Genomic DNA, 21,458 nt, shown 5'->3' with positions numbered 1-21,458 from the left:
GATTATGAGATACAACTGCCCTTTGTGCTCTACTTGATTGACGTTAACAATAAATAATTTTCCAGAACATGAACTATGTATTGTTTGGACCTTATAAAGTCACCTGTGCGTTTATCCAAATGACCTATCATGCATTAACTATGTGCTTTTCATTAGATTCGATATCATGAAATAGTGACATTAGCAAAAGACAAATGTTTCTAATTCTGTTTCACAAAAAGCAATGCATTTTGGTGTATTTTAAGAATATTGGCCTTTTATAATTCTCCTTTGTTATGAAAACATTACACGTCTTTTTGAACGTCCGAATAATCGATGGTATTGTGCGATACAGTGATGAATCTGAAGAATTTATATCTTCCTATTTGCATGGGAAAAGTCGTTATAATTGGTCAGGGTTTGCAATACCCGCAGGAAATGTTTAAACTGCAGCTCCTCGTCATCTGTGAATATATTATAGGTCTCTGCTCTCATTTGAACTCGAATATTGCAATCAATGTGCAATCAATAAAATCAACGTGCTAAAAACGGCCTAACAATCGGTAACAATAGTAACAATAGGAGTATCAGACAACATTTGACCGAATGGTAGGTAATATTGGCAAACTAAATCATTATAACCACCATAGAAATGGCAAAATGCTGACTTTAAACGCTTCTGTTGAAACCGCTATAACATCAACTTATTTTTCAGTAGCCTGCCTCGGTATAAAAACTGATTATATGTAGAACAAGCTCTTGCGTATCAAATCAGTTGAGATATGTACACACCACATTTATATATAATGTAAATATGGAAGCAGTAACCAGTAGCGCTTTTACGATGCTCTTAATCAATACACGCAGCATAGCTGCCTTGATAAATGTAGACTAGGCTTCATCAAAAACATATACCGAAAATTCTGCAGGGTATTTGAAAATCTTCAACGATAGGGTAATTTTACTGTTGATATTTTTGTTAATATTTGAAAAATAATGAAATGTTAAAACAGACCGGTTCTAAGTATTGCTTTTATTGAACTAGGTAGTGTCATACTAGTTTTATTAATCAACATTATTCAATGGGATATTAAGAGTAAGTAATATAATCTGTTTACCTAACTAAAGTTCGATGCCCCATTTTATTAATTTCTAGAACTGGTGAAATAAGAAAGATACCTGTTAAACGACATATACTCTTATTCGCATTTAATTCTACTTTCATTTATGCTGATCAAAATATAGGGATCGCGGCGGGTGTGACCGGTCGTCAGGGATGCTTATTCCTTCTATGCACTTGATCTCACCTCTGGTATGTCCAGGGGTCCATGTTTGTCCAACTTTCTATTTTGTATTGCTTATAGGAGTTACGAGATTGATCATTGTTCGTTATCTTCACCTTTCATACTAATTCCATGCAAAAGTTTACAATTCATACCAATTGTATATTCAGATTTATAAGCCCAATTGACACTAATGTTATGCTCACATTAACAAATGGAGTCAATTTTATTCTCAGGTTTGTAAATGATATAAATTAGATACAGAAAAGCATCCGTAACATAAAAAGATGGCTGTGTTTCACATTTATCCTCAATCAAATCAAACAAAACAGAGGTCTTTGTTTTCTTCAGTCAGATGTAATGTAGACATGATATCGTTTTATGTGATTGCTTTCTGATTTCATCGAAAAGGTAAACTGACGTGGTAATTTATTATCATGTATTAAGACTTCTACATTATCTAGAGCTTTAGTACCGATCATAAAGTAACTTCATGTTTCAATCTTTTTTCATAAGTACGCAACGTATTATTAAGATCAAAATGTAAATTGAAAGCCTAATAGATTTCATCGACGCATAATTACTTGGGATATAAAGGGTGACATGGTTTTATTGGTGAGTCATCTTTAATCTATTGTTGTAGAGAAATATTTAGTGTTCGTAGGACATAAAAGAAAGATGAGCTCAGAATCATTATGATATAATGAGCAATGATGGATAAATGAGGGTTCATTCCTTATATCTTAAATGTCTTATAAGTCCTTTGTATAATCTCGTAATTTTCTACGTTCATAATATTAATGCATATTAAATCTCTAAAGCACTATAAATAGATAGAAAAAAGTGCGGTTTCAACCAACTTTAAAAGGAAATTTGTAAACATGTTGATAAAGCCTCGTAAAATCAAGCTTGATCGTCAATAAATGTTCTAATCGTCCATAATGTAAAACTTATACGGTATAAATATTACGTTGTAACCCACTACTTCATAAGAAACGGTATCCATCTAAGATCAAACGATTTTAATCACTAATTCATTTTTTCATGCGAAGATTCTTGCGTGTAAATAAGAACTTAAAGTTTCTATGAAAGGCGAAGATAACAAACTGCAATCAATCTTATAACTCCTTTAAGCAATACACTGTACAAAATAGAGATGTGGGCAAACACGGACCCCTGGACACACAAGAGGTGGGATCAGGTGCCTACAATGTAGTAAGAATACACAGCCCCTGTCGACCGGTCACATCCGCAGTTTTCGTGAATTTCATAAATTTTGCATGAGCTTGGATTTACAACATCAGTAAATATTGATTTTAAGACTTTCTAAAGGTTTAGAACATTTTAGAAAAAACTTTCATTGATTAATTTCTATTCTCACTACACATTGGGCTCACAGCGGGTGTGAGAACCCTCACTGCTATGGCCGTGAGCGCTAAATATAGGTCTAAATTTGTGGTACTTTATTTAAAGCAGGTGACGTCAAAATATGAGTGAAAATTCTTGACGATCCAAAAGCTGACCCATGTATCGCCATTGAGTTCGTATAATTTAGGTTTATTTAGTGTACCTCCACTAACCATGACACATGACTTCTATTGTGAAAGGTCAGAGATTGATCACTGTTTTGTGTCTTCATTTTTTCTAAAAAGACGCTAGACTTTAATTTTTAATGATGACCAATTGGCAGAGAAACATTATCACCTGCATATGAAATGCACCTTAACATTTCAGTTATACATGAGATTGGAAATTTCACGGAAAATATAATCGGTCGATAAATTTTGATAGCTCGCCACTACCGATAGAAACACAAAAGTCCATAATCGAAGAACTATTACGGGAAAATATTTTCTGTCTGTATATCAACTAGATTGACCCTTTGTCACAGAACACCATATTATGTAAAATGCTACGTGTTTTGTGTAGATTTTCATGTATTCTGTGAGATCCGTGACGGCCCATGCTTTGTTAACTGTGGAGTTTGAAATGTCATTTACGGCGTAGTGACACTTGCTGAACTAAACTGAAAAAAGACTTAAAGAATTAGAACAGATCACCAACACATAGTGAGAATGCAGGATACACTTTATTGGTTGACCGGTTTCGACCAGGGGGCGGTCGCCATCAGAACAAAATTATAAGAATTGTCTCTACTGAGGTAAAAATTGTGGATCACGTTACTATTAACAATAAATACAACAAAAAATGTGGAATGTTTACTTAGCAACGTAAACACATGTATATACAAATACGTTAAGAACTGAAAAAACTGAAAAAAGTTAAAATGTTGTGGAGAAAATAATATCCTTTATTATTACAGAAATGTATTATTTTCAAATGATGGAACAATTACTTAGTTAGAACTGACAATTGACAATGCATTTCTGAAAATATCTAAAGCCGTCTGCAAATTTTTCGTAATTGGTTATACTGCCATGCTAGAACTACTTTTAATTTTAACCCATAGGTATATTTGTGTACATTGATAATGACCGATGAAACTATATTGTGAATTCCAGTAAAGTTCCACACTGTTTATTCTTTACAAAAGCGAAAATAATCCATTCCAGTGCATGGCAGATGGCAATTAATATGAATCTGGTGGTGTTATTGCGGGAAGTCGATCAGGAAGATGACAGAATAATCAATTACTCACTTGTATTCCATTTTTGTAATCATGGGTAACATACAAATTACAACTACGAAATGCATTGGTGTTTCTTATCATTATCAATGCGGTATTGTGCCTCAAGCACCATTGCTTGTTTTCATTTTCTTGTCAGGATTACAATTAGGAACACTATCACGTGTTAAGGAACTGAAATTTTAATTAGAATACTTGCATATGAAATTCATCAACATAGTTATAGGTTTAAGGAGAAAGCTTATAAAAGATAGTAATGCATATATTTTGTTTTAATTTTGAACCAAATCAAGTTGTCTTCTAATTTAGGTGACGTACCAGTATATCTGTCGCAAACAGTAGTCACAGTAGTGATATGTTTTCATCGTACAGATGCCTGCATATTTATCATGGCAGGAAACTTCGGTCACCAAATATTGAATCCCTAATGCAATGTATAAGAAGGAACAGTTGTCACGTACATTGTACTATCTAATTTGATTAAACCAATGCTCAAACTCATATAAACAGCCTCCTCTAAAGTCAGTATTTCGCAATTTCTATGGTCGTTATGAAAAGATAGTTTGCCAATACGACCTGTCATTGCTTCAAATGCTGTCTGATGTCTTTAAGTCAATTGCTAGGCTGTTCATTACACGATGATTCTGACATCGGATTACCTCTTTAACTGATCGAGATATAGGGTTCACGGTAGGTGTAACCGGTCGACAGGGGAAGTGTTCGCCTACTAGGCATATTATCCCATGTCATTCATATTTCACTGTACACGATTCATTATTTGTATTCATTCCATGTGCTTTGGACTGTTAGTCATGCTAAAATGTTTGTAATTGCCAGATAAAATTAAAAATATATGTATATCTAAAGACGAAAATAATAGATATACTTGACAGTTTATCACATAAAACATTAATCGAGAGAGAGAGAGAGAGAGAGAGAGAGAGAGAGAGAGAATGTTAAATGTGTGAGTTTTCAGTAAAAATATCTTTTTCTATTTTCAGTGTTTCTCATTACGTGCGATAATTTTACCCTCAGGAAGTTGATGTTGATTGCGCACTCGATGGGTATGACAAATGGGGATTATGTGTTCCTGTATTTCTTTGCATTCAATGGATTCGCTAATGGCGAAGTAAACTGGAAAATGGGAGATGAAAATGACGAGGTTGTATAATATGCACGTGCTTATATTTTATGACTTTAGAATGGTGCACACATTTACTTGTATAAACAATGCAAATGAATTAACGTAAATGAACGGATGAAGAAAAGAAAATAAGGAGCAGTGATCAATTTCATAAATCTCAGAAAGTATGCAGAATAGAAGTATATCAAACATGAAACCCTATATACACTGGAGGTGGAATCATGTGTCCAGGAGGCGTACATATCCCTTGTTGTACATCCGTCGTGAGCCCTCTATCTTGATCAGGTAAACAGAGTAATCGGCAATCCAAATCAGTATCAAAAGAAAGGCTTAAAAAATGATATAAAACACGTCAGACAGCATTCGACTTAATGACAGATTATATTTGCAAATACGATCATTATGAAAACCATACAATTTGTGAAATGAAATTAAAAGAAAAAGAAGTGTTCAAAATCCCTAATACCAATTAATTTTGTCAGTAACATATTTTGACATACAAATTGATCATACGCAGAAAATATCCTCGTGTTTATGATAAGTTGAGATGCAAACAAACCATGTCCAGACATGGAGGTTATAAAACTTTTACCATATTCATACTCAAACTCAGCCATGTTTGTTTGGAGTACAACTCTGAACAAGCTCCAAGCATACTCGAAGCACCTAGATCATGTACTCCATTTGAGTAAGAGAATGATTTTATAAATGTTTAATAACCTTCACTTTTGAATATGACCACGAGTTAGAGCAAGGAGTTTGAGTTTGAGTATGAAAACGTGCTCAAAAAGTTTGATAACCCTCAGGTCTGGTGCCAATGAAAATTTTACATACATATTTGAAGTTGAGGATAAAAAAAAAACTGAAGTCATCTCGTTTATCATAAAGTTGAGCTGTCACTTCTCCATTAACATCTATGTTTAGTAAAATATTCAAGGATGAAGCGATGTGGAAGACTCTATATTCAACACCTTTGGATGAGTAAAAGAACTTTATACCCAAAGCATTTTAATCAATGCTTCACACTATCAGTAACATGATATATAAGACGTTGATTCCGTAGAGTAATAAATAGTTAATGACAATCAGAATAGCACATTCCGTAGGAAAACAATCTAACTGACGTCATAACAAATGATTTGCTAAATAACTTTTGTATATTTGAACTGCCTGATGAACCATGTAGACATAGAGAACGTGATAGCAGTAAACAATTGTTTTATGCAATGTGTCAATCTGATTTCAAGTTTTCAAGATGATGGAATATTCTCATAGAAATGAAAAGTAAATAAAAATGCAAACTAACACCAAGATTACACTACAAAATCCGACAACAAACAGAACGTGTATATTTTCAAATTAATGAGTGTAATAAGGAGCAATACAGAAGGTCGTTTTTATCGAGCGTCAAGACTGAACTGAAGTAATAAATCTTACGCTGGAGAAAGCCAAAACAAAGCCAATAAAAGTGCATATTCTGCTTATAATGATGGAAGAAATCATTGTAAATTTACTTTGACCGACATTAGTATTCTTAAATTAAGGAAATATTTTCGTTGGTCTAGGTAGAATAGAACTTAAATCTTTTGTTAATTGCTTTGGGAAGATTGATTTAATTTGGATCCGACTAGACCGTTGCTCTCTCAACAAATATGAGATCAAGGAATATTTGAAGAATATAATAATTTTAAGCAATTTAGGAACATATGCTTTAGAATAATTTTGTTCTATCAAAGATGCATGCATATACAAGTAACATGATACCATCAGATTTAGGACACACGGCAGATGTGACCAATCAACAAAGGATACGTATTATTCCTATGTACTTCATTTTACCTCTTGGATGTTTCCGGGAGTCCGCAGTTGTTCTAGTCAAAATATTCTTTATGAGATTTATGATATTGATCTACGTTTGGAATTTGTTCTTATTCATTCAAGAAAGTATCAATCATTTGCATTTTAAGGAATTTATTTGAATTGGAAATATAGGAAATACATTATAGCTCGGCTGTTTATTATTTTCTTTGCTATCATTTGTGATTTTAAGTGGATTAAAACACTTTGCTTTGGACTAGAATATCGCTCTCCCAATGAACGCTTTATGTCATTTGACTGCCGACAGTGTGAATGAAATTTATACATTGTGATATGGTAGATTTATGTTAAGTAGAAATAATAAATTTGTCTCATGTGGTATTGTCATAAATTGCGACATTTGAAAACATAAGATGCATTTGAATGGAAATTTATTTCACGGGTTTATATTGCAATTAAGACATGAGTTGAAAAAAAAAAGATTTATAGTTAATTGTTCGTGTTACCTGCTTAAACCGTATTTGCTCATAACTTGGTGATCTAGCCGTTACCTCGTAAAAAGCAACGTAGAACATGCTGCCCAAGAACAGTTTTGAGTCGAGTTTAAGGTACGAACACATTTAGGGGTTACGAAGTATGCTAAAATCACATGACATCATAGACATAGCTCCATAAGAAGCTCACTTATCGACGCTTTCTCGTACTGTGTACTGTCGTGATATAGGAAATTCAGGGTACGAATACATTTAGGGGTTACGAAGTATGCTAAAATCACATGACATCATAGACGTAGCTCCACAAGAAGCTCACTGATCGACGCTTTCTCGTATTGTGTACTGTGATGCTATAAGAAATTCACTTTGTGAATGTGAGCAAACTTCCCTCAATCTTTTTTTAAGAGAATGTGAAGTTTATTATATCTATCGACTGTCGCAGATATAAAAAGTTACCGAGAACAAAATATATGCTCATATGATTAATTTTAGAATCAGAGTTGAAGAGAAAAAAACCCCGAAAAAGCTATAAGCTGAAAAAAAGGCGAAGGTTGTAATTCGAAGAAATTATGATAAGCATATACTATTTTTGCGAATCCTGCTTATATAATCAGGGAATCACAGTAAAATGTGTTACAGTCCCTGAAACGGTCTACTTTCCCACTTGAACGGTGAAAGCACGGTGAGGGAACGGTGAACACACACTGAGGGAACGGTGAACGAACGGTGAGCGAACGGTGAACGACTGGTGAGCGAACGGTGAACGCACGCAGAGCGAACAGGGAACGTAATTTGGTGAACAATGAGCGCACGTTGAACACAAAGTGAACAGTGAGTGCACGGTGAACGCAACATGATATATTCATTCGGTTTATTTCGGATTTTCCCCTTGGATTGTACTTACTTTATAATCAGGTGGAGAATATATATATGAATACATGTTTCATCATTTTTGTGCAAATACTGAATGTATACTTCTCATGAAAATGATCGTAATTTTCACATCAATGCACGTAGCAATCATGCACAAACAAAGAAAATTTCATATGTAAAGTCCTTACAGTATTACATATACAGACACATGTATACATGAAAAATAGAAACATATATTTTATAATATTTAGAATTCTTGACTTTTTCATAGATCGTGAATATTAGTGCGTCATCTCGGTATACTATATGTAATTATATATTTTGACTTAAAATGCATATTATTATATTTCTTAATACAAGAGTATAATGATGCATGTGAATTAAAGATAGTTTAGTAATTAGAGACAAGAATTTACCAATTCACATGCATGACTTCAAAATTTACGAGCCCGGTCGTTTGGATTACACGCAATTAAAAAACAAATCCCCAAAAGGAGTCGAGATAAATGCATTGAACAACCAGCACGGGTAGAACAGGTACATCATGTACCTCGTGTTGACACCTGAACGCTTCTAAATAGTATAAAAGGTTTATTCCCACGTAGATTTAGCGTAATTCACTTTACTGTAAATACAGATATTATATATCGAACTGAGGAAATAATCTCCCAGAATTGATGTACGTACGTACAAAATAAATAGTGTGACCATGAATTTACATTTAGATTGTGCAATATTTGTATATTTTTGATGTGGATAAAACTGTCTATTGCACTGAACTATACGTATATCATATGTGGGGCAGAAACATACGAGAAATATTTCCTTTTTATATTAGAGACAAACGGTTCAAAACTTTTAGATTTGGGGAAAGGAGTAAACATATTTACTGACAATGTCTCTCATAGAGATAGGCGTAAATTTATCAGATATATTTGTCAAATCAATTTGACATTTGAACACGAATGTGCATTGAAACGTACAATGTAGCATATTTTTTTTTTAAGTAAGAGAGAGAGAGAGAGAGAGAGAGAGAGAGAGAGAGAGAGAGAGAGAGGGGGTAAGAAAAATGATCAACTTATATAGAATTCTTGTTGAGTGAGACAAAATAAAATACAATAAATTGTGCTTTTGTCCATTCTTGAAAATATTAAAATGATAATACGGGTGGGGGCGAGGTATTTATTAACTGAAACTGCCTCATTTTCGTACACGTACCAGCGCTCGTTGCTCGTTCTTCGCTATATTCACATGTATAAGGGTTAAATTCATAACTGAAGGCTCTTGCATCTTTCTCTCATTCAGAACTTCTCCAACTTTTTACCCAACCAACACTTGCGTTTTGTAATGATAATAACAATGATTTATTCTATTCTTTGATATTGATGAGTGATCCGCAGTTTTTCGTTAATATTCGCAGTTGATAATCCTGATATTTGTACTTTATAAATTAAATTTATGATATAATAAGAAGTTTACTTTTACTCTTATGCGCAAGTTCCTTTTTCCTTTTTGCCTTGTTATGAAAATCGATCATTTGACTTTGGTGTTCCGAAAGACAGTGAACGGTGAACGCAGGGTGAGCGCAAAACTGTAAACGGAGAGCGCACGGAAGGCGAACGGTGAACGCAGGGAGAACGCACGGTGAACGCACGGAGAGCGAACGGTGAATGCACGAAGAACGAACGGTGAGCGAACGGGAAAATGGTAAAGTAGAACGTTTCAGCGACTGTAATACTATTCATGTTTAATGTATGCTTTAATAATCTAATCTACTATGTTTCTTTAATTTATTTCATTGCATGTTTTTTTTTCTTTGCTGCGTAAAAGAAACACCAGAAAATCTTAATTAAGAATGCAAATATGAAATTGATAATTCCTACAAAAATACTGACTGTTTGATTTTAGATTGTGCGAAAAGTCTTCCAATCGCTGTTCCTCGTTGGTGTGTTTCAACCGGAAGCCGAAGAATATCAAGAATTCAAATCTCACAGTGCAAGACGATCTCTGGAAATGTACAACTACAGTTACGGCGTAGAGGAAGATGTAGGTGTTTTATCGTCACACACACACACACACACACACACACACACACACACACACACACACACACACACACTTTTTATATCTACATTTCGCTGTGTTTCAATATCATATCAATATGTGTACAGTTGTGAAAATCAAACTGTAAATTCATGTAAAAAACAAGAAACTGATCCAGTAATTAGATGAAAGGTGAAGATAACGAACGGTGATCAATCTCATAACTCCTATAAGCAATACAAAATAGATAGTTGGGCAAACACAGACCCTTAGACACACCAGAGTGGGACCAGGTGCATAGATGGAGTAAGCATCCCCTGTTGACCGGTCACACCTGCTGTGAGCCCTATATATTAATCAGGTAAACGGAGTTATCCGTAGTCAAAATCAGTGTGCCAGGAACGGTCTAACAATCGGTATGAAACACGTCAAACAGCATTTGACCCAATGATAGGCTGTATTGGCAAACTATATCGTTATAACGAACATAGAATTTGCAAAATACTGGCTTTAAACGAGACTGTTGAAAACTCTGCACCTTCAACTTGTTTGTCAGTAGCCTGACTCGATTTATAAACTGACCATACGCAGAAGAAGCTCTTGCGTATCGAATCAGTTAAGATAAAAAGCACAATGCTACATAAATATGGGAAGTTGACGATGGAGAAGTTGAAATCATCCCGTTTGTCATAAAGTTGAGTTGTTAGTTCGCCGTTAATATCTACTTTCAATAAAATATCTAAATATGAAGCAGACGTGGACCACTATGTGGCGTCTTTTATTTTGAGTTAACTGGGATATATCGGATCGACATATGAATGAAAGTCATTATTGTTAATAGATAAACGTAGTCAATATATCTGAATGTCGAATTGAAGGTCACAGCAAAGTATTTTTTCTTCTTACGTAGACGTTTTTGACTAAATTCTGCCTCATAGTATATATATGTTCTTTTTTCCATAAGGTTTATCTTTCTATAGAACAGGGAACATATTACATGTTTATTTTCTTCAACAGCTTAATGCGCAGCGGCATTAATTGTTATAAAGGAAATGCATGATTCATTACATAGATAAATCCATCCGCTTTCGCATTTTATACCGCCTTCACACTATATGGAGAGGTTTTAAAGGACATAATCCGTGATGGGAAAGACTTCAGAGACGGCAAAGAGATCACAAAAAGGCTATGGAACAAAACCTTTAATGGTAAGAACAAAACCTTTTGGTGGTAAATTCTCGTTTGTATTTAGTAGGACAAAAGATATCTATACAATGGGAAAATACATCAATTCTCATTAGGGCACAATGTACTGATGTTAGAGGGGTTTCAACAGTATCTTTTAAAGTCAGCATTTCTCAAATTCCATGGTAGTTACATATGTATATCGATCTAGGTTGTCAATACAATCTGTCATTGGGTCAGACCCTGTATGTGTTTCATACCAATTGTTAGGCCTTTCTATTTAGTGTTCATTGGGATATAATACTGAGAAAACAAGTATGTTTTAATTTGAAATCGGAGTCATTTTGACCTTCACCATGCATTTAACCAGTATAGGAAGATTAGTCTTCTATTTAATGTCAGTACGTAAAATTTCCATATCAATGACCCTTAACTTTCAGTTTCATTTTATGTTTTCAAAGTTATTTCAACGTTCAAAGTTATGCGCATACCTATTTTTTTATTGTAGGGGTATCCGGAAACATATTTATAAATGCCAATGGTGACGTTCACACTGACATGATGATTCTGGATATGAATCCAGAAACTGGCAAATTTGTTGTAGGTAGTATTCAAATGCGTTGAGATATGTAGTTTGATATCAATCTTGGAATTCCTAAACCCCCACATTATCATTTAAAGTAACTCGATCTTCGTGTGAAGTCAAACGACTTTGCAAAACCTTTGATTTATCTAAAATTATACATGATAGAAAATTATACCTTGTAAAAGAAAACAGTTTTATAAAATTGTTATGAATGTCGTTATATTGTTAAAACCCGTTTGTTGTGAAAGTGATGATTTATTCAAGAAAACACAGTTGCCCAACTTTGATATCTAGTTCTCATTATGTATGTCTCACATCTTAAAGAGTGTGATGACCTACATATCTATTTTGAAAATTTATTAGTTTTAAAAATAATGACTAGAAATAAATCCACTTTCTACCTTGTTTGATTATGTTACCAATGTATCATTTCTTGCGTTTAATACTGAAAAACAGGTAAATGCAAAATGATTGGAGTTACCAAAAAAGAAAGTAAACAAATTTAGTTAATCACGTACCTACGGGTTGATTCACGACAGGTCGACCGTTTTGATAAACATGACATTGACGTTTCCATTAATCCCCCCAAATCTAGTAATATTGGTTTTTTTTTCGTCGATCTTACTTTTCGTTACTGACTTAAATAATTATCAACAATAGATAAGAAAGAAGAGAAAAGTTTGAAAAATGTATGTCGATTATAGAGACGTTAGTTAATAGATGAAACAGAATCTAGTGATCAAGCGATCAATTATTTAAAAACAAATACATGTACACAATATCGCTTTACAGTTGAGATAAGATATAAAATCATTTATTAAACATGAAGTATTGCTAAATCAGGATTACACGAAATGGTACGTCAGCTCTAACTATACGGAATTTTGAATGCGCTATAATCAGTACACATGTGCAGTATTTCACTTGTACACTGTATGGATCGACATATTTTATATTTACAGCGTGTTGGATATGGAGCTTTTGGTGAATTTCATCTCAGTAATTCCAACACAATTCATTGGCCAAATAACAGAGGACCCCCTACAAACAGACCACCATGTGGATTTACTGGGGATGCACCAGAGTGTTTCAATATGGATGGTAAATCATAGATTCATAGTCCAAAATACAAAATAAAAGAGTGAAAAGGTTAAAAAAACAAAACAAACAGTGATCTAACTCCCATGCTAATACAAAATACAAATTCTCCCTTTGCCCGATCGAGACACAGGGCTCACGGCGAATATGACCGGTCAAAACTGAATGCTTACTTCCCCTAGTTATCTTATCCCACTTCTACTTTGTTAATGGGTCTGTGTTTGCCCTATTCGTAATTTTGAATTCTTTATAGGAGTTATGAAATTGAACAATGTTCGTTATCGTCACCTAAGATATAAAGGGGGGGGGGGGCATAAATATCTTGTTCGCATTAACACTATTCAAATACACATATGTTTGAACATGTTATAAATTAACCATATGAACATATGCATTATTAGATTATACATGTACATGTACATGCATAAACATCTTATACACTACAAGATAAATAAATTTATTTACAGCTTATGCGCTAGCCAAATATACATATTGAACGCTAGTCATGAGATTGGTCACTGCTTGTTAGCTGTACTTTTCATTTACATATTGCAAACGACATAGACACATGAAAAAGTGAAGATAAAGAACACTAATCAATCTCGTAATTCTGATAAGAAATACATTATAAAGCGTAATGCATAGAACTACCACTATATTCCATTATTACCAATATTTTGTTCATGAAAAGTGAAGATGACGAAGAGCTATCAATCTCACAACTTCTATGAGGAATACAAAATATAGAATTGGAGAAACATGAACCCATGGATATACAGAGGTGGGATTTCCCTCCCGATCGGTCTCAACCGTCGTGATGCCTACACTCTTTATATATCGATCAAGTAAACAGAGTAATCCGCAGTAAAAACCCGTGTTCCAAGAACAATAATCGGTGTGAAACACGTCAGACAGCATTGGACCTAATGATAGATTGTATTGGAAAACTAGATCGTTATAAAAACTGATCATACACAGAACAAGCTCTTGTGTATCGAATCAGATGAGAGATATAAACACCACACGCAGGTGATAATAAAATACTGCCACATAAATATGGAAGGAAGTTGATGATAAAGAAGCTTAAATCATCCTGTTTAACATAAAGTTGTGTCTTATTCCGAGTTCACAGGGATATATCAAATCGACGTATAAATGAAAATGATTCCTGTTAAACTGTCGTCGATATATGTAAATGTCAAATTGAAGACCATAACAATATATTCTTTGTTCTACTGTAAAAGGTTTTAATGAATTCTGCTTCATAGAAATATAAAATCAGGTCAGTTAGCATAATTCGTACCCATCGGAATACAACCAGAGTGTTGGAAAATCTGATCACCAAAGACTACGAAGATATTGTCAATGAGGAACTCCAGTATATTTTTTTCAACTTCAGAGTATTTGTGCGTGGAATCAGAGCGATGTTTAACAAAGTAATTTTGGATGACTGATAACTAGATATGTATGTTGGTTTTTTTCATTTTTGTTGACGAGAATCTGTATATTATGTCAAAATGTCTAGTCTTTGATTTATTGAATGATCGTGGAAAGTGGAAAGTGTTGAACTGTTACACGCTTTGATGTTCTTGAATTGGGAAAAGAATATGATTTCAAATGATTTAATTTGATATATGCCAGTGAACTAAAAAAAACAAAGTTCCATAGAGGTGTTCAGACTGCTTAGTTTCATTAAACATGGATGTCACAGGTAAATTAACAACTCAATTGTATGACATGCGGGATGACTTCAGCTTCTCCACCGTCAAATTCCTATATACATGTATCAACTTTCTATTATTACCTGCATATATTTCAATCGACTCTATATGAAAGCGTTTCAGTTTTTAAATTGACGTAGCCTACTAACAAATAAGCTTATGTTACAGGGATTTCAGGAGTCTGTTTTAAAATTGACATTGTGGAAGTGTTACAGTCCCTGAAACATACTACTTCACCATTTTCCCGTGCGTGCAACGTCCGCTCTCAGTTTACAGGTTTGCGTTCACCGTTCACAAAGCGTTCACCGTTTACTGACATTCGGAACACCAAAGTGAAAAAAATATATTATCACAACAAAAGTGAACTAGTTCTAATTGTAACGGGGACCGTTACAGATGTTCCCCAAACCTCCCCCAATTAAAAAGTGATGTCCTTGTGAATCTATAGCAAAAAATCATTTCATTTTAGCCTTTAATTACATGTAGTACGTTCAATATGGTCATTTCAGTACCAAGAAATAAAAGAAAGCGTTGCACGTGCATACACGCGCACGCGTGTATGATTCCCAATTTTTGTTGATGTCGTTCAACAGGCATTTGTATCATATACCCACAGTATGAATTTCATAACGTTTCCACCAAATATAAGGAAGTTATAGCGATTTTAAAATCGTCCAATCAGAAATCAGCACACGTACATGCACGTGCTGAGCAGTAATTCTAACCACAGCAATTTGTAAGGAGTACCAAGATACATCTAAACCCCTAATATGAATAGAATTTGATGAAAAACAAAAACGTTATCGTCCTTTAAAAATTGAATATTTAAAAAACGTTGCACGCGCATGCGCGTGTGCGTTGGCATTTTTTGTTCCACCCACATATAGATACACATATTGTCTACGTATGCTGTGAATATCATCTCATTCGCTTCATAAATAAGATAGTTACAAACGTTTTAGCATTATCCAATCAAAATGAAGCGCACGTGCATGCGCGTGCAAATTGGTAATTTTGACCATGTAAATCAGTTAAGGGTCTCAATATCTACCTATGATATGAATTTCAAGCCATTTCAATGAACAACAAAAAAGTTAGACTGATTCCAAAGTTAGCGTACAAATTTTGTAATGCGCGTGCACGCGCATGCGTGCGCGTGCTGGCAAAATAACTATTATTTTTCATATGTACAAATGATATACTATCATCCTATTTAGGTTTTATATCGCTTCCTTCAATATTCTGATTTTCCATTTTTTGTACCAAAATTGCAATGCACGTGCGCGCGCGTGCATGCACGTGCAAACAAAATGACTATCACTATGCACATCTACAAACGCTATAGTCTCATCCTGGAAAGTTTCATATCGATCCCTTTTGTAGTTCCTGAGAACACTACCGGACAAAAAAGTACCGGAGAAAAAGAATAATAATAATAATAACTAGATTCGATCTCGTTGCGAGCAACGAGTGGGTCTTCCGTCCAAATTTAGATGTGATTAGATAAGAATTTGACTGACATTTTCGTTCATAAATAATGATACAAATATATTGTCTAGACGTACAATTTAGCTTTGGTAATGTTTTACAAATATTGATCATTTAAATGTTATAAATTAAAGACTCTCTCTACCTCTCGGCAACTAATTAAAGGGGTCAGCTTTTTTTCGAGAAAAAAGTTAATAATGTTATTTACTGTGATACAGATTCGACTGATCAGGCGAGTCATGCCGCCCGGAGGCCTATTTTTTTTTTTATATCATTCTAGATATATCTCGCAAAACTGAACAAATTTTGTTCTACATGTCCTATGGAAATTTTCTTAAGAAAAAAGTTATTGATTGCGACATTTATCAGACTGTTAAGGCGAGTCATAAGGCCCATGGGCCTTTTTCTTGATATCGTTTGAAAGATCTTGCAAACCTGAACAACTTTTGGTCTACATGTTTTATCAAAAGTTTCTCCAGAAAAAAGCTATTGATTGTGACACTAATCAAACTCTTCAGGCGAGCCATGAGGCCCGTTCGCCTTTTTCATGATGTTGTTTGAAACATCTTGCAAAACTGAACAACTTTTGCTCTAGATGTCTCATTAAAAGTTTCTTGACTAAAATGTTATAGATTACAACAATAACCCAACTGTTCAGGTGAGCCATGAGACCCGCAGACCTTATTCTTAACATCGTTAGTAACGCTTGCGAATCTCAACAACTTTTGTTCTACATGTCTTATCAAAAGTTTCTCGAGAAAAAAGTTATTAATGTTATTAATTGTGATACAAATTCGACTGTTCAGGCGAGCCATGACGCCCGCAGGCCTATTTTTTGATATCATTAGATAGATCTTGCAAAACTGAACAACTTTTATTCTACATGTTTCATCAAAGTTTCGTGAGGAAAAAGTTAATCATTGTAACAGAAATTTAATGGTTCAGGCGAGCCATGAAGCCCATGGGCCCATTTCTTGATACGGCACGAAAGATCTCAATAAACTGTACAACTTTTGTTATATATGTCTAAAAAAAATATTTACGAGTATAACGTTATGCGACATTTATCACTGTTAAGGCGAGTCATAAGGCCCGTGGGCCTTTTTCTTGATATCGTTTGAAAGATCTTGCAAAACTGAACAACTTTTGTTCTACATGTCTTATCAAAAGATTCTCGACAAAAAAGTTAGTAATTGTGACACTGATCAAACTGTTCAGGCGAGCCATGAGGCCCGTTGGCCTTTTTCATGATGTTGTTCGAAAGATCTTGCAAAACTGAACAACTTTTCTTCAAGATGTCTTATTAAAAGTTTCTTGACAAAAATGTTATAGATTGCAACAATAACCCAAATGTTCAGGTGAGCCATGAGACCCGCAGGCCTATTTATTAACATCGTTAGTTAACCCTTGCGAAACTGAACAACTTTTGTTCTACATGTCTTGTCAAAAGTTTCTCGAGAAAAAATTTATTAATGTTATTAATTGTGATACAAATTCGACTGTTCAGGCGAGCCATGACGCCCTGAGGCCTAGTTTTTTATATCATTAGATAGATCTTGCAAATCGGAACAACTTTTATTCTACATGTCTTATCAAAAGTTTCGTGAGAAAAAAGTTAATCATTATAACAGAAATTCAATGGTTAAGGCGAGCCATGAGGCCTATGGGCCCATTTCTTGATATGACACGAAAGATCTCAATAAACTGTACAACTTTTGTTATATATGTCTAAGCAAAATATTTACGAGTAAATAGTTATGATTTAAAACGTGGAGAAAAATGAGACACTTTTTAAAACTCCATTTTCGACCCCTACCGAGCTTCCATACTAGGCACTTCCGGAAATTTTTAAAACCCAGGTGCACAACTACAACATGTCGTCTAACATCACTGAAAATTTCAGCACTCTAGCTTTTATCGTTTTTGAGTTTTTGTCTGGACAAAATGGTCATCTGAAAATCGATAAAAGGGGGATAACTTCCAACCGGAAGTGATTTTTCAAAAATTGAAACGGCGGTACAAACTTCAAATGGCAACGCATCAATCCTGAAAATTTGAAGCAAATTGATCCAGCCATCTCCGAGAAATCTTCTGCACAAAAATCGGTAAGGAGAAAAAAAAAGAATAATAATAATAACTAGTGATCCTAATTGTTCGCGAACAATTAGAGGGCTTTCCACCTACAATGATTTAAAAAAAGATATTTAAAAATATTTAAGATGATGTACGAATCTCAAAATGACCAAGAAAATTTAAATTAATAATTTTCACGTTGACCTTGACCTTTGACCTTGACCTCATTTTGAAGGTCAAAGGTCCTTGCTCTTAATGCAGGTGATCCCATGTCTCTATCTATATTAATGTAAAAGCTATAAGCTTAAAAAATGGTAATCAAGACATTCAGGGGCAATAATTTGTTTAGGGGTTTTCGGTTACTTTCGGTTAGTTTCTCAATGCTAAAACTACTTTGAAAGACCTTGAAAATGGAAAAAAAATAATTTTGATGATGACCTTGACCTTTGACCTTGACCTCATTTTGAAGGTCAAAGGTCATCGGTTCTAATGCAAGTGGTCCCATGTCTCTATCTATATTAATATAAAAGTTATAGGCTTAGATAATGATATTGGAGACTTTCAGGGGCAATAACTATGCTTAAGGGTTTTTGTATAACTTTGATTATTTTTTCTTTGCAAGAGGGTTTTACTGTGAATTCATTAGCGAAGGTTTCGTGTCTCTATAACTTTCCGTTAAGTAGGAGTAGCGATAACAAGGTTTTCGACGCGAGTCTCCGAAATTCACGGGAGGGTCAAAATTCAAAGTTGTAATGCATACTATCAAAACCAATCAAGAAGTCAATACTTATCCATATAATATTTCAACGCTATCTTAAGCAGGAAAGAGGGTATAAAAAGTGCTATTTTTTCTCTTTTCTGATGACCTTGACCTTTGACCTTGACCTAATTTTCAAGGTCGAAGGTCAACGATCCTATTCCAGTTGGTCCCATGTCTCTACAACAAACCGTTCTCAAGCTCGACATGTTTTACGAATAAATCGCAAAACATAAAGAGGCATTAACTCCCTTTAGGGGACACCGAATCCCTTCATTTTAAATTCTTCGCTTCTACTAATTACCCTCTATGTTTTAGAAAAGGTTTCATCCTCCTATCATTTATGGTTACAAAGTAGAAGTGCTAACAATGATTTCTGCGAAAGGTCAAATAACTCCGTAAGGGGTCAAAGTTCAATTACGCAGGGTGAACTGTATTCGTTTCTCAAAAAGTACTATATGATGGACTATAAAGTTTTTCGATAAGTCTTAAGACGAAATTTTTTTTTGACGGCAGGAAAATAATAATAATAAACAGAACAATAACAATAGGACTTTCCACTGAAAGGTGGAAAGCCCTAACTAGATGCGATCTCGTTGCGAGCAACGAGTGGGTCTTCCGTCCAATTTTAGATGTGATGAGATAAGAATTTGACTGAGATTTTCATTCATAAATAATGATACAAATATATTGTCTAGACGTACAATTTAGCTTTGGTAATGTTTTACAAATATTGATCATTTAAATGTTATAAATTAAAGACTCTCTCTACCTCTCGGCAACTAATTAAAGGGGTCAGCCTTTTTTTCGACAAAAAAGTTAATAATGTTATTTACAGCGATACAAATTCGAGACTGATCAGGTGAGTCATGTCGCCCGGAGGCCTCTTTTTTTTTTTTATATCATTCTAGATATATCTCGCAAAACTGAACAAATTTTGTTCTACATGTCCTATTAAAATTTTCTTGAGAAAAAAGTTATTGATTGTGACATTTATCAGACTGTTAAGGCGAGTCATAAGGCCCATGGGCCTTTTTCTTGATATCGTGTAAAATCTTGCAAAACTGAACAACTTTTGTTCTACATGTCTTATCAAAAGTTTTTCGAGAAAAAAGTTATTGATTGTGACACTAATCAAACTGTTCAGGCGAGCCATGAGGCCCGTTCGCCTTTTTCATGATGTTGTTTGAAACATCTTGCAAAACTGAACAACTTTTGCTCTAGATGTCTCATTTAAAGTTTCTTGACTAAAATGTTATAGCTTGCAACAATAACCCAACTGTTCAGGTGAGCCATGAGACCCACAGGCCTTATTCTTAACATCGTTAGTTAACGCTTGCAAATCTGAACAACTTTTGTTCTACATGTCTTATAAAAGTTTCTCGAGAAAAAAGTTATTAATGTTATTAACTGTGATACAAATTCGACTGTTCAGGCGAGCCATGACGCCCGTAGGCCTATTTTTTGATATCATTAGATATATCTTGCAAAACTGAACAACTTTTACTCTACGTGTTTCATCAAAGTTTGGTGAGGAAAAAGTTAATCATTGTAACCGAAACTCAATGGTACAGGCGAGCCATGAGGCCCATTGGCCCATTTCTTGATATGGCACGAAAGATCTCAATAAACTGTACAACTTTTGTTATATATATCTAAACAAAATATTTACGAGTATAAAGTTATGCGACATTTATCACTGTTAAGGTGAGTTTTAAGGCCCGTGGGCCTTTTTCTTGATATCGTTTGAAAGATCTTGCAAAACTGAACAACTTTTGTTCTACATGTCTTATCAAAAGATTCTCGAGAAAAAAGTTAGTAATTGTGACACTGATCAAACTGTTCAGGCGAGCCATGAGGCCCGTTCGCCTTTTTCATGATGTTGTTCGAAAGATCTTGCAAAACTGAACAACTTTTGTTCTAGATGTCTTATTAAAAGTTTCTTGACAAAAATGTTATAGATTGCAACAATAATCCAACTGTTCAGGCGAGCCATGAGACCCGCAGGCCTATTTCTTAACATCGTTAGTTAACGCTTGCGAAACTGAACAACTTTTGTTCTACATGTCTTATCAAAAGTTTCTCGAGAAAAAAGTTATCAATGTTATTAATTGCGATACAAATTCGACTGTTCAGGCGAGCCATGACGCCCGGAAGCCTTTTTAAAGATATCTTTAAATAGATCTTGCAAAACTGAACCACTTTTATTCTACATGTCTTACCAAAAGTTTCGTGAGAAAAAAGTTAATCATTGTAACAGAAATTGAAT

General features: G+C 34.4%; 1 protein-coding gene across 1 annotated transcript in view; it reads left to right on the top strand.

Moving 5' to 3' along the window:
- Positions 1–21,458, top strand: part of LOC125666393 (atrial natriuretic peptide receptor 1-like) — a 76,940-nt gene that overhangs the window by 12,717 nt on the left and 42,765 nt on the right. The window contains exons 2-5 of the mRNA XM_048899562.2: positions 4,911–5,071; positions 10,147–10,284; positions 11,354–11,489; positions 11,975–12,066. Of these exons, the coding sequence (XP_048755519.2) occupies positions 4,911–5,071; positions 10,147–10,284; positions 11,354–11,489; positions 11,975–12,066 (527 nt within the window). The remainder of the gene's footprint in view (positions 1–4,910; positions 5,072–10,146; positions 10,285–11,353; positions 11,490–11,974; positions 12,067–21,458) is intronic.

The sequence above is a fragment of the Ostrea edulis genome, chromosome 10, assembly GCF_947568905.1.
Source record: "Ostrea edulis chromosome 10, xbOstEdul1.1, whole genome shotgun sequence".
Lineage (NCBI taxonomy): Eukaryota > Metazoa > Mollusca > Bivalvia > Ostreida > Ostreidae > Ostrea > Ostrea edulis.
The sequence above is the reverse complement of the archived record's forward strand: the minus strand, read 5'-3'. Positions and strand labels throughout refer to the sequence as shown.